This window comes from Paramormyrops kingsleyae, chromosome 1 (genome assembly GCF_048594095.1).
Source record: "Paramormyrops kingsleyae isolate MSU_618 chromosome 1, PKINGS_0.4, whole genome shotgun sequence".
Classification (NCBI taxonomy): Eukaryota; Metazoa; Chordata; class Actinopteri; order Osteoglossiformes; family Mormyridae; genus Paramormyrops; species Paramormyrops kingsleyae.
Window position 1 is genome coordinate 6,491,931 of NC_132797.1, and position 15,037 is coordinate 6,506,967.

Below are 15,037 nucleotides of genomic sequence, written 5' to 3' on the forward strand. Positions count from 1 at the left end.
GTCTGTGTGTGTGTGTATGTGTGTGTCTGTGTGTGTGTATGTGTGTGTCTGTGTGTGTGTGTGTCTCTCTGTGTGTCTCTGTGTGTGTGTGTGTGTCTCTGTGTGTGTACGTGTGTGATGTGTGTGGCTGACAGCAGCTACGGCCTCTCATGTAACCGGCCTCCCTGTCAGACGTGTAGTCTGTCCAATTTCTACAACATGTAATTAACAGTAATTAAGTTCAGTTCCATTCTCTACATTCCCGAGTCACATCTCATAATCTTTCCACTGATTTCCACGCTTTTCCACTAAGCGTAAAATCCACCGCTGCTGCCGTTAGATAAGATGCACCTTTTGATAAAAGATGCCTCTTAAAAATGCATATTATAATTATTTACAAAAGCGTTTCTGGCGCAGCTATCAAATGACCTATGAAAACACGGTGGGGCCGCAATACATTAAGTGAAAATGTGCATACAGCTCATCTTTCTGTTTCTCATGGGTTTGTACCCAGACTCATCCCTCTGGCTGCTGCTGCAGATGCTGAAACGGTTGGATGGTGGCTTTAATCCCTCCTGCCAGAGTACCCAGAAGATAATTTATAGTTTCTAGGTTAATTCAGTACCAGCTGCATCCCTCCCATCCTGAAGGGGGCGATATGCACTCGGTATTTGTTAGATTATGGCTATGGGTTCCTGTCTGTGCTCCTAATCCAGATGTTAAATTCCCAGCTTTTGACAGGTGCTGCTAAGGCCGACATTTTCCCTTTAATGACCTCGTCAGACTGGGCTTCCCCGATGCATAGCGATGTTCCCAAAAACTCGGAAAGCACACCCATGGGCCCGGCTGCCTCATTTCGGCACTTTCACGACATCCCATTGGGGTAGGAAACATGGCGGTATGAGCGATATGGGTAATTACCGACTAATAGGGCCAATTAAACGACGGGGAAGGTGTCAGAGTGAGAATCGGCCAGCTCATGCCCCCCCCCGGGGGTCCTTCTGAGACCCCTCCGGCTCTAATCCGACACAGAGTGGCGGCCCCGCCCACAGAATGGCTTGCAGATGGCGTGGGGGCCTAGCTGTTTGTTTGGTAGATACCCTGGCAAAAGGCGAAGGTCCGTCTCCCTACGGGACGTGGGCCACACGGCTTTACGTTTGGGGGAAACGTTTTCTAGAACGGTCGAGGCCTGGTATGCGGTCTTGCATGGTAAATCTGGCATGGGACCTCCTTCCAAGCAACCCTCTGGCAGAATATTTAATGGTTCTCCTGAGCTAACAATAAGAGGGGACGCCCCGCCAAGTATGGAGTATTTCTGTATCGGTTGCCTCTACTTAACCAGGAGTCAGCAATGTGTATCCATCATGGGTCGATAAATGGAGATAAATGGAAATGCTATCGTATGACATACCTTCCACTGACAACTACCTGGAAAACCAGACATGGCTGGAACAATCCGGGATGTTCCATTCCTGCGTGTATTTCCAACATAACTCATACATGTGACGTGATACTCTGTGAAGTAAATGGACGGAGTCTCTGAACCGAAGCATTTATGATGCACAGTGAATCTATTGCTTCCCCCCCCCCCCCCCAACAGCCCCCAGCACACGCTCAGCCTACATGGTACCGTTTAATCAGTCTGATGCTCCCGCTGACATTGTGGTGAAGATGCTTTTAATCATCGCATGAGCTGTCTGATGGTGAGCAAAGTGGACTCGTATTTGCGATGCCTACTGACCTGGGGTGGGGTGGGTGGGTGGGGGGGGGGCAGAAGTATGTCGAGAAAACATGGCAGAGTATCAAGCGGTGAGGATGAATGCCAGGCCACCTTCCTGTTGGCTAAACGGCGACGGACGATCTCCATTGTCACGTGCAGCCATTGTTCGCTTAGAGCCCAGGCCGGGGCAGGAAGCAGACAGGTCTCTCCCGGGCTGGAATCCGGCCCGCTAGCCGGCTGGCCCCGACACCGATATCCGCAGAGTGATGCTTCTTTGGTTCCACTTAATCTCTTCCTCTGACTGCGTCTACCTCCCTCCACCCTTCCATCCCCGTTGCATGTGCCTTCCATCTGTCTATCAGGCGCCCTCTTTCAGACTCTCTAGCTGGCTCTCTCCTCCTTGTCCTCCCCGTCCCTCCCTTGCTAGTGGGCCATGCATCACCTCCTCGCTCTCCGTATGCTGCTCCCCTACTCTCCAACCCTGCTATTTTATAATTATTCTGTCATTCCTGTCTCCCAGTCCCAATCCACATGCCGCTTCCCTTCGAAAACTCCCAGATTTATTCCCTTACAAAAAGGTGTGAGTTACAGAGGGTGGACGGCCGGACCCACGGAATCCCATTAGAGGCGGATAAAAATAAATTCCTCGTTATCCCCCCCCCTCCATTACCCCCCCTACTAAGGAATGGCCCATGAGGAAATCATCTCAGCCTCCTAGTGAGCACACAGGCCACGCCCCACCCTGAGCTCTGCTCATCTGTAGGCAAATAGCCAAAATAACAAAAGCAAATCATTATTATTATTATTATTATTATTATTATTATTATGAGCAGATGTCTGTGAACAAACAGTCCATTTACAGAATCCCAGCTTCATCACGCATCTGTGGCGTGACAAGAGGAGCTGCCTCATATGGCTGATTCCGGTTGGACGCACTGTGCCTGAAGAAGCACAGCAGGGGCTGCTGGGATTGCGAGGGGTCAATACCATGTCAGCTTGGCGGCGAGAAGCGCCTTCTGATCACCCGCGTGTCGTGCACCGGCGGCGGTGTGAATCGGCGTCGCTGACTTTCCACCGGGACCGACGCTCCCCCCCACACCCCCCAAGTCACGTCTGACACCTTGGGATCTCGCGCCCCCCCCTCGCGAGCGTCTGTCTCCGGCACGTCCCGGAGGTGCGAAGAGAGACGCGGGGCGCTGGGGCCGGGCTGCCAGTATCGCCGGCAGGCGAGTCTCCGTGCCGAAAACCGGGCCGCAGATTAACTGACCAGATTGTCGCTGGATGAGCCCGGCATGGCGACGTGAAGCGGCACCCAGTACCTGCCACGGGCCCAGCCAGCTCCACATTCCTCGTGTTCCCGAGGATTAGAACCCTAATCAAAGTACTGGGTGAACCGTGTATCGGACCCGGAAGATCGTAAATGCTTTCACGATGATCAATGAAAGAGGAAATGCATACAGTTGACGCCCCGAATGATGTATTTCACATAAATTAACTAGTGGTGGACAAGACGAAGTGATTTAGAGTCACGCAAGCCTGTAACTCAAATTAAAAGGATTATATGTTTTTTCTCCTGTTTCCAGTCATGCTGCATGGTGATTCATTCATATCTGCCTTACGGTTCTCTCCCCCCCCCTCTACAAATCATGCCAGTCATGCTGGGAGCCTCTTGCCAGTGATGATCGGGGGGGGGGGGGGGGGGCAGCCTTTTCCAGGAATGCTGGGAAATGGGCTCTGGAGTCGAACCCAAGGCTTCAGTCATTCTGCTCCTTCAGAAATCCTGGAGTTGTGCCTAAGCCACGGGACTTAAAGAGAAAGTATTTAATATACTCCCGTCCCTCCCACAATGTATGTCTGCAAGCAGCAGCGGTGGGGTACTCTCTTCAGTGTGGGGGGGGGCACAAGGATCGCTTCTCTGCCTAAAATCCCATGTTAATGATACCTTCAAGGAAGCAAGAAAGACACTGAGCGGAAAAACGTCACTAGGATTTCACTTTACAAAAGAAAAAATATTTCACAGAGCTTTATTTTTTTGGAAAAAAGGTGCTGGTATTAAAAAGGACACTTTTTAAAAAGGACAGCAGTAAAAAACCACCCTCTTCTTAGGATTTCATATCACAAAACCTTTTAAATCAGTAACGTACTTTGCACCAATAGCTAAAATCAATCCAATCTGTATCCCTAAATAACGTATTTTGACTGAAATAATTGTTAGAAAATAATCCCTTGAAAGGCTCTGGTACTCAGCACTTGTGCATTGCGTCGCAAAGACAGCACAGTCTAATCAGGCAAAAGGAGGGAGATGTCTCAGTCTCTATTAAAGCCTGGTGGAGCTTCTGGAATGACATGGAATGATGGATCTCAGACATGATACAATAGATTATACAGAATGGTAAGGTCTTATGGACAGTAAAATGACGGACAGGGGGGGGCGTTCAGTGGACTGCAACCCCCCATCCCCACCGTGATGAAGGAGGCTGATGGCTGAACAAAAGCCTCCTCCCCTCACTAATCACGCCGATGCCGCGGGCGCCGGGCTAACGGACCGACGGCCGTCTGCGAAGGGTCTCCATGATGACAGGTCCCGTCTCGCCACAGGGATACATGCCGACGTTCCCGGGAAAACGCAAAGAAATTCCTGAGCTGCTATTTCGGGTTTTATAATAATGTGTACGGTGAAATAACAGTCATAGGTAAATATAACACAGTTATATAATAATAATGATGATGATGACGATGATGATGATTTATGATGATGGTGAATATTTCTATAAATTATTATGGAATCCGCAGATATAGGTATATTTTAGATTTCTAACATTCGTTTTATTAAAACTTTTGGTTTAAATTGTTCTTCATCTTTGAAGAAAATGGATTCTCTGCATGCCTTTTCAGCGAATAAGTCTTGTTGTTTATGAGTCATTGAACCGATTTCAACTCCCTGTCCGCCCGTGTTCAGGCCCAAACGCAGTACTCAACGCAGCATTACTCAGTTACTCAGTATTACTCAGCTGTGGCCAGAGCTTATTGCACATCGATGACAAGTGCACACAGTTGTCCGTCCACGGCCAGACACCGTGACCGTGTTGCATGTGATTCCAGAACTGTCCGCGACGCCCCTCCCCACCCACAACATTGCTAAATCAGGCTCAGCCTCCTCCGCGTAAATTTCTGACGGTGTACAGTCGTAGGAGGAAACTCAGGGAACTATCCCAGAATTGCATCACCTGGGGTCACCCCTCGAAGCCTCTAACTGAGAGATCGGCAAGACGTTTCCCCCATAATGTCGGCCTGTGGGTGTGCCAGCGGAGACACTTAGGGGGACAGAACAATTGGGGGAGACTTTTTTTAAGGGGAAAGGGTTGCTTTCCTGGCGAGTGGAACGCTGTACTTATAGTGTGTGGTCTGCGGCTTCCTGAAAACCGTCCCACGGAGAGGCGATCAAATGGAAGCTAGCGCCGTTCTGGACGGAATAATCGAGCGCACCTTGTAATTACCCATTTCCGCCTTGTCACGGGAATCCGTCCAACTGGTAGTTCATGAGGATGTAAAGTTATTATGGGATGGCTCCAGACTGCATGCAGTGTGGTCTGTGCACAGTGGGTCTATTTCAAAGGGTTTACAGGAGATTCTTGCTCCTTACAGTCCTGTTTTACAGGTCCACGCATCCAAATAAACGTAACCCTACTATTAATTTTCAAGGCTAAAGTAAGTAAGTGTGGTGGCTTGTAATTATTCCAGGGCAGCGCAATTAACATGTTGTTTAACAAGCTTGTTAAAGTTCCGATATACATTTTTACAGACGGATCTCGTCTCATTCTCTATTTGCCAAGGCCACCTTTTCTAACCTGTAGGGGTCAGTATATTCTGCTGCGAGCTGAACAGCTCAGACAGTGTCGCCTCACTGGGAAGCTACTGTGAGGGACAGAGGCTTGGAAATCACCACTAACAGCATCTCCAGCTCCTTCAAAAACGCCAAACTAAAAAAAGTCATTTTTTCATTTTTCATCCTGAGTACCTTAAAGTGTAAAAGCAGCAAAGGATCATCTGTTTAAACTTCACTATTATAGGTTGTGCATAAAATGTATTTTGTTTGTGCATATTGGCAGAGAAGCACAAAGGCCAAATTATTTCTGAGGTGTGACGCTGTGAAGGACCTTAGGTGCCCAGTATTATGTTGGGTCCAACGTTTAGGCATTTGCTGGGAGAGGAATCTCTTTAGATTCAGAATCCTCTTATTGGTTATTCCCAGTAGCCATCCGTGTGGCTCTCCTTATAACCTCTGACTAATCTCATTTCAATCAAGTAGTACTGAAATATCACCGGAGCCGTTTGTCCAAGCTGTCTCTGTAACGGATGTAATGGGGGTGACCATCCGCCTATCCACACAACAGTTGCAATGCCTCCTCCCCACCCATAGGGGGCCACGGCCCTCAAGTGTGAAGCTTGCACCAATGCCCATCAGCTACCACGACGCCACCACACTGCTTGTAACACTGATTGGCATTCCCACCTCCGAACGACATCACTTGCCTTGCCCGCAGTGCTAAATTTGAATGTTCCGACATAAAAAAAAAACATGGAGATCCACTTGTATTCCATTCTGTGGGTAAAAAACTTGTTCTGTCCCTCATATCTAATATTTGGACTGTGTTTCAAGGCCTTGTACTTCCTATGAAAGCAGGAGCACATTAAGTGGAGAGGGGAAAGAATTACAGTGAGTGCGGGTGAGAACAGCAGTGTACATTATAAATTGCAATTTATGCTTGGATTACATATTCACACCAAAGTCCTCCCACGTGGCAAAAGACCAAAAAAACATTCAAGGTTCAACAGACGTGCCTCCGCAGAACCTTCCTGCCTGCTCTGCTGCTGCACATTAGGCTTCCCTCCTTGAATAATAATTCTCAGGGCGGCGAAATTACTTCAGTTAATGACGCCGACGTAGGTTTGAATTAACGACGCACTAAACAGCGTCCTTCTGAATCTAGGCTGCATCTATTTTCTTAAATACCGCTTTGTAAACCTTACCCACTGTTTCTCTCTTTTTGTCTCGATCCTGCATTTATTTGACGTCGGCTGCTAAAGACATATGGAGGCTATAAACACCGCCCAGCCCTCCACCTTGGGGGGGTTTGCCGGGAGCTAACAGGGCATGCCCCCCCCCCCCAGACCCGTTTTCTATTAGAGGACATTCAGCTGCCTGGAGGGGGGGGGGATATTAATTTGCACGTCTGGCAGGAATCTTCATATTTGAGCTTTTAAGGTACCTTAGAAAAGGCAGGAACCTGACATTGGTATTATATTCAGGACAGAGACATACATCTCCCCCCCCCCCCCCCCCACATTTCAGGAAAAAAAGAAAAACATAAGGAGCATCTTCATTTTTCCAAGATGTATAATTACATTGTCTAGCACTGTGGCTCTCCGCGGCACAGATTTATACTCGGGACGACAAGTTCAGGACGTCTCAAAAAACATCCTTCATCCTCCAGGAATTCCCACCTGCTTCGCTGTATTGGGCGTCACATCTACCCCGAGAAAAATAATGCAAAGTAAAACTATCCCACGCTAACAAGCTCACAAACTCACATTAAATTAACACTTCAGTAATCTAATATGCAGATGTATAGAAAAAAGTTTTCACTAAATGAGATTATCCCTACACAGATAAGTTTCAGAGTGCAGTGAATTTAGGGTTAGGTGGCAAAATCTCGCCAAAAGAGAAGCTTTACTGATGGACGTATCTCTAAATGTGAATCGGAATTCTCTAAATGTGAATCGGAATTCTCTAAATGTGAATCGGAATTCTCTAAATGTGAATCGGAATTCTCCGGAGACGGCAGCTGTGGGCACTTGGCGGACACAGAGCCAGGAACACCGGGCGGGAGAGAGGCTGGCACGCCGTCCAGAAGGAACCGCGTCTGGAACTCACGGCGTCGGCATGCCCATTACGGGGAGACCACAGGAACACGCGTGTACAGCACATGCCACAGCAGGACCCGGGGGAGTCACTGATGGGAGGAGGCAAGACGGCGGACAACACACCTTTGTAGGAGAGCTTGAGCCTCGGGACGTTGCGATTCTCCTGCTGGGAGGCATGGATGGAGGGCAGGGTGGCCCCCCCCAGGAGCAGCAGTATAATCCCCAGGAGGTCCATGGTGCAAGCGTGGCGTAAGTGGACCGGACCGCAGCGAACGCGCACCCCGCCGCGGTCCCCGGCGGTCCCAGAACCCGGTGGTTAACAGGTGATTCGGGAATGTGCGGCTGGGGTGGGGGGGGTCAGTTTCGCAGCGGCGGCTGGAGGAGGTGGCGTTCTCCAGGAGGCTCTCCTCACATCTCCCCCCTCGAGAATGTCGGCAGCAGCAGAAGAACTTGGAACAACATGGAAAAGTGAGTGGGGGGGAGTCGGGGGGGGGGGGCCTTCTGCGACGAGACTTTGCAGAGAGAGCCGTAACGAGTGCGACCACACGGGAGTCCGGAACCTTCTGCCTCGGCTCAGCCACCGGCGGCGACGTCTATTCCTGCCCGCGACTCAACTCCACTGAGCTGTGCTCCGCGACGCTGGGGAGGGAGGGCGAACGAGAATGGCTGTGGGGAGAGAGAGAGAGAGGGAGAGAGAGGGAGAGAGAGGGAGGGACGGAGTGAGAGAGGAGGGTAGGACACAGCTACGATGCAGACCGAGGGATGACAGAGGATCCAATGGACAGGTTTTCTCCTCCTGAGTGCCCCCTCCCTCTGCAAGCCGCCTGACAATAGCAGCCAGGTTGGTCCCACCCCCACAGACCCAACCCCCTCCACAGCACCCCCCACCCCAAAGGCGGTCTTCGGGAATCAGGCGTCTGGCTTGCCTTACCCCCCCGCCCTCCGCCACTGGGCCGACGGAACCCCCTCTGTTCAAGCTAGCCGGTTCTACTCAGACTCGTCTGTTTCTTAATGGTCCGATTCACGCCAGGGGGAACGGGGGCTGCGCTGCAGCCAAGAGGAGGAAATGAAGGGGAAAGTGAGCTGCTGTTTTGTTAACCTCTACTGTTTTACATCGTGTCACGATATTTTAATACTCTACATTGCTGACAGATTTTTCACCTTCCTCCACATCCTTGCTTCTAATTGATACCATCATTTTATCATGATTATGAAAATGAGAGATTCTGTAACATTACTGTTGGTGGCTTTTTTTGTAACAAAACTAAATGGTAATCAGAATGAAACAAACATAACAGACTGAACACTGAAGAACAATTACCCGAGTGCTCACTAACCTGTACAGGGGTATAGAGCAGGGTAACAGTGGGGGGTGGGCATTCCTGGGAGGCTCCTCCCCTAGCCTGGCACATTTGCTTTCGTCCATTTGGAATGAGCCAATAAACAGAAGGGGGTGGAGCTCTGGCCCTGAAAGGCCCCACCCACTCCTTTGAAAGAGGTATCGCAGATGGAGGGCATTTTAATCTGGATGATTGAACCTAAACCCTGGAGAAACGCTGGTGCGTCTGTGCACGTTGTGGACCTACCTGGTGCCATCCTTGGTGGAGAAGGGGAGCCCCCTTCACGTTTCCATTAGTGGCTAGCGCTGTGGGTGGGATATTTGAGGGATGACATTTTAATCAATGGAGATGCACCATTTGGGTCTTAATGAGGACTCAGTGACAGGGGCTGACGGGCCACACCGGGCCGGGTCAGGATGGCCTGCTCCACCCACGGCCCTCAGTGAAGTCACCGGAGAGCCATCTGCTGGATCTGGGGTCATGCTTCAGATCCAGAGCAGATCGGGGGGAGGGACTGGTGGGGGGGGGGGGGTGGGCGGCGATGACAGTGTGAGATTAGAGGGGCTTTTAGAAGAGGGGCGGGGGTGGCGGGCACTCAAAGTGGAGCTTTTGATCATGAGAATCCTCCCTATTATCTCCCTGTCAAAAGGACCCCCCCCCCCCAACCAAGGTAGCAAGAACCTGCCTGATTCTCCCAGTGGAGAGGGTGTGTCTGTGCCCTCATTAGCAGCTGGCCCATTACGATAAAAATTAGTTAATAACGACAATCCGCGTGAGCGGCTTGGAGTTCCACGGATTCCCAAGCAGGGTAACCGGAAACCGGAGAGAGGATCCTGACTGTTCAGGGAACACAGAGAACCCGCGCGGAGGAGGGAACAGGCAGCCAAAGGGTTACAGAGGCAGCTGAACTTCCGGGGCTCAGTTTGCACACAAGTTTGCTTTTTTACATAAATATCCCATAAACTAGCTGCTACATTGGATGCTACATGTGTGCAGGGTGTCCACTGAGATGCCATGCAACAGCATCGTAATTATAATAAGTAATGAACAAAAATAATCATATTTCTGATAATTATAATGTTTGATGATATCTGTGGCACAGCAGTACTGTAGTACCCCTCCTCCCAATGTCTAAGCCAAGAAGACCCCCAAGGGGGTGTAGTGACACGTAAAAGCCCCCTTCCTTCAAATAAAAAGGCAGGGATTGTATATCATGCTACAGGAGTCCCCCCCCCCGCCCCCCCCCCGCCCCGGGAGGCCCACGTGCGGCCGGTCGGCACACGGCAGGCGACTCGCGTTTCCCGCTCCTGTTCCAAGGCCCAGTGCGTCTGTCATCAGCTTCCTCTTTGCCGTCGCTGACTTCCTGCGAGATATTAAGCCCTGCTGTGATGTGCGGCCGCGTCGCGCTCGGGTTACGGCAAAATGAGTCTCCCGCCGCCGGCCGTGACTGGAGGGGGGGGGGGATGTGGCCCCTGTGGGTCTCATTCCTCCCACCCGGGGGAGGGTGTCATTGAGAGAGCGAGAGATTCTCTCCTTTTCTTTACCCCTCACCCTCGGTGTAATGATCAAATAATTAAGACAGCTGCACACTTCCCGCTTCCTCTGCACCTTCGCCTCTGAACAGAGCTCATTCCCATGTTATTCTCCAGGGCAACAGTCTCCAACATCCTACCTCCCATCCAATAGCTGACTTTGTAGAGGGCTAGTGACAGATCTGCCTAGTTTCTGGAAGATTCCATAGAGAGACGAGAATTGGGGCTTGGAAACCTACGATGGTGAGATTATCGCGGACGGTTAATCATCAATGGGTTCAACTGAGACTAACTGCTAGCTTCACTAGGTTAAATCCTGTTGGGTTAGATCAGCTAGTGATTGACGGTGCCCCTTAATCCCACCTGCTGGGGGTTTCAAAGCCTCGTCTTGCCCCCTTCATGGGAAAAGAGTGCTCAATATGTCACCTCCCCCGCACCCCGACCGGAGAGCTCGCCTGTAATTTCGAGCTGGCTGACATTGGTAACTGTCCCGCTTTATGAGTCTTCAAAAACATCACTGATCAGAAGGTCACCAGCTCAAGTCCCAGAGTCGGCAGAGTGATGTCACCGTTTGCAAAGACCTTTACCTCCCAGTCGCTCCAGGGACTGTCTGACCCTGCTTTCTCAAAAATGTACGTCACTTCAGATATAAGTGTCTGCTATATAAATAAAATGTAAATCACTGTTCCACTCAAGGTGAAAAAAACTTTTACAAACTGGTTACTCAATATAATATTGTCATGGAGTTGCATGTTCTCCCCGCATTGTGGTGGAGTTTGCATGTTCTCCCCATGTTGTTTTGGAGTTCGCATTTTCTCCCCACGTTGTCGTGGAGTTTGCATGTTCTCCCTGTTTTGTCGTGGAGTTTTCATGTTCTCCCCGTGTTGTCGTGGAGTTTGCATGTTCTCCCTGTTTTGTCGTGGAGTTTTCATGTTCTCCCCGTGTTGTCGTGGAGTTTTCATGTTCTCGCCGTGTTGTCGTGGAGTTGGCATGTTCTCCCTGTGTTGTCATGGAGTTTGCATGTTCTCCCCGTGTTGGCGTGGACTTTGCATGTTCTCCCCGTGTTGTCATGGAGTTTGCATGTTCTCCCCGTGTTGTCATGAAGTTTGCATGTTCTACCCGCGTTGTCGTGGAGTTTGCATGTTCTACCCGTGTTGTCATGAAGTTTGCATGTTCTACCCGCGTTGTCGTGAAGTTTGCATGTTCTACCCGCGTTGTCATGAAGTTTGCATGTTCTACCCGCGTTGTCGTGGAGTTGGCATGTTCTCCCCGTGTTGTCGTGGAGTTTGCATGTTTTCCCCGTGTTGTCGTGGAGTTTGCATGTTCTCCCCGTGTTGTCGTGGAGCTTCCCCCAGGTACTCTAGATTCCTGTCACAGTCTAAAAACATGATGAGGTGAACTGGTGTTGCCAAATTTTCCATAGGTGTGTATGTGTGTATGGGATTAGGTTTGTATTACATCGTGGGGACCAAATGTCCCTCACAATGTAATAAAAACCTGTTATTTTGGTGTTGTGGGAACCATTTTTCAGGTCCCCATAGAGATCTGTGAATATAATCAAAAAAGTTAAAATGCCAAAAGTCTTGCATTTAGTTTGGTTACTTATGGTTAAGTTAGGGCTGGGTAGGGGTTAAGGTCGTTATGTTGGGATTAGAGTTTTCCCCATAGAAATGAATGGAGAGTCCCCACAAAGATATAATTACAAACCTGTGTGTGTGTGTGTGTGTGTGTGTGTGTGTGTATCTTCGGATGAGTTGGTGCCCCATCCTGGGTTATTCCCTGCCTAGTGTCTGTAGCTTTTGAGATAGGCTCCAGAATGGATGGATGGAGGATTCCACTACAGATATTTTAGAGGCTTCATGTGTCATCCCTCCATAATTAGTCACCATCTGTATTTCTTTCTTCCCTTCTTCCTCATTGTCTCTCCTTCCCTCAGGTCCACTCCTGTGTGGTCCCTCCAAAGTGAGGGTTATCAGAACCCCAGCCTCTGAGTAATAACCTGGCATCGTCCTGCACCTTCTCTGCCAGCTTTCCTGTCTGTCGGTTGAAATGTTATACACCACAAATGACATATTGTTGGTGGAAACCAGGATGACAGTGGCCACAGCTAGTGTATGTGGTGACAAAGGGAACCATTCACAGGGGCTTTGTATGACTCCAGGGTTATGAAAAAGTTACGTAATCCCATTAGTGCAGAGAAGCATGTGGGGGACATTTCTGCAAATAACCTTTGCATTTCAGTGACTGGAGTACAAATTATATTAGCCAGCTGATGGAAAAATAGGGCACCTTCTATACTCTATACATTCTAAATACATTTATTGCAAAAATATGTAGTATTAACTGGATAAGGAGCATATTTTGTCTGTTGATGCATAGAAATTAGTGTCTTGTTTAAAGTTGTTTAGTTAAGAAATTCAACAGCAGAGAGCAGCCTGCATCACTGAACACCAAGCACTTAACACAGTGTCTCACTTCCACAGCATATCCTGAAAAAGCAGTATCTGTAAACAGGTGGTGAGGTTCACACAGCCTGAAGTAACATTTTTCTTTCTAAATGATGGGTGAGGGGTTAATGTTTGGGACCTTTCACCACCCTATAAAAGAATGAACACTTTCACTCTCAAGTGCATTACAGCAAACGATGAACATCAGCATACACGTCAGGGCTGCGCGTATGACTTTAAATATCTTTCCAGAGAGCACAAACTCTAACATGTCAAAGTTTATTTCCTGGCCATTTTTTTCTCTTGAGCAAAAACACACATTCTTCATGTGACTTCAGCTGCTGCCGATTGGGCGAACATTACATCTTTCTAGGTCATTGGTAGAGTTACAATCATATTGTGATCGCAGGGGGCCGACTGAGTTTTCCACAGACACCCGTGGTTTTACGGTCCGGCCTGGAAACTCATGGGAATGATGCTGGATTTTCCCGTCCTGCTTCCGTCATTCAGCTTTGGAATTCTGACAGTTTAAGGGGCCTTGTTGACGTTTCCTGTCCTAACATCTGTAGCGCAAATGTTAATCTGCCCTTGAAGGAGGGCCTTTCCCCTGCCATCCGTTAAGCTCCGTCAGTTGCTCAGCGGTTCCGAAGTTTCCCGACTCGCTCCCCGGGAAAAAGTCGCAGCCACCGCATTCCGTAACGGAAGCATAAACGGCTCGCCCACGGTTTTGCTAGCGAGATAAATCTGGCCACCGGATTTCTTAACTTCTGACTGTCGAAGGGAAGCCCCTCTCCTAGTGGCATCCTGCATGCATGGGGGGCGGGGGGGTGGACAATGACAAATTCACCCAGAAAGAGAAGACAAGCTTTAAACATTTCATGTGAAATCCACGCTCCTTCTCCCGGCACAAAGTGCGTATACGTTCAGACGAATCAATTAAAGCATGTGACGGACAGGAAACATCCTAAATGGATATTAAACTGGCACGTCGGTCGAGGATAAAGGCTCTTCAGAGGCAATGAAGGACCAGGAATAATCCCCCTGGCAAAAGGACTTGGGCCCCATGTATATGTAAATGCAAGGTGGCATTCGCAAATGCGGGGAGAGGGCTTAGCTTTCAGTCGGCCGACGAAACAGAAATACTCATTATTCTCCCATGAAACCCGGTCTTAAACCCCCCCAGTTGGCAGGACCCGCCCCCCATCCCCACCCCCACCCCGTCAAGGTGAGCCGACCACTCAAGAGCTTTGGGGTGCATTAACCTTCCAGCTGAATACCGGAATTAAACTGTAATCTAATCAAATCGAGGGGGTGGGTGTTTGGGGGTTAATGGCATCTTCAAAGACGTCACTTAAGGCTGGGAATCTTTAAAAAAAAAACTGCCTGCTCTATACTATGCTGTATATGGGGCAAAAGTATATAAACTAATACCATAAAAAAGTGCATGTAATCAACCAACATGGTAAATATTACCAAGGACCAGAAGGATTTTGTTTAAAAAACATATAAATCTTTGTATATTTATATGAATCATTTTTACATAAAATATATAACTTAACAGGAATCCATTACAGATATGTCCGCAATACACCATGAGAACTATAATCTATGCACATGTAAGTATATGGACCTATTTTGATCAGCGAAGATAATGCTCCCCTTCCTTAGTTTGGTGTCTAGTGTGCATTGATACTGTCGTGAATATTTTCGCCTGCCTCTGGATGAAGATGACGGTGGTCTGGGTTCCACGTGTTTAATTTGTATTGCACTGACTCATACCAAACAAGAATAAACAAAGTAACATATATGAATAAAATAAATAGTTTATTAGGATGGATGTACCCTAGTGGGGCCCTCTTGGCTGTAAAGTGATCTCCACATGGTTGGAAAGTCTGCATCTCTGACATGGCTTAGCAGCTCTTCCTGGATAAATGAGGGTTCTTCACTTTCAGCGGGGCAGCCCTTCCTATTCTGACCAGGGCTCTGCCTGGGTATCTGAATACTGCATGGCCGGCCAGCGAAGGCCACCATTGAAGCTACCCGCTGACGGGGCTAACTGCTAACACATCTAGCCACCAGTGAAGCTAACCTTCA

General features: G+C 49.0%; 1 protein-coding gene across 1 annotated transcript in view; it reads right to left on the reverse strand.

The window, feature by feature from the left end:
• Positions 1-8,409, reverse strand: part of sema3ab (sema domain, immunoglobulin domain (Ig), short basic domain, secreted, (semaphorin) 3Ab) — a 37,896-nt gene extending 29,487 nt beyond the window's left edge. The window contains exon 1 of the mRNA XM_023791395.2: positions 7,748-8,409. Coding sequence (XP_023647163.1) covers positions 7,748-7,859 — 112 coding nt within the window. The 5' untranslated portion in view covers positions 7,860-8,409. The remainder of the gene's footprint in view (positions 1-7,747) is intronic.
• Positions 8,410-15,037: the final 6,628 nt, after the last annotated feature.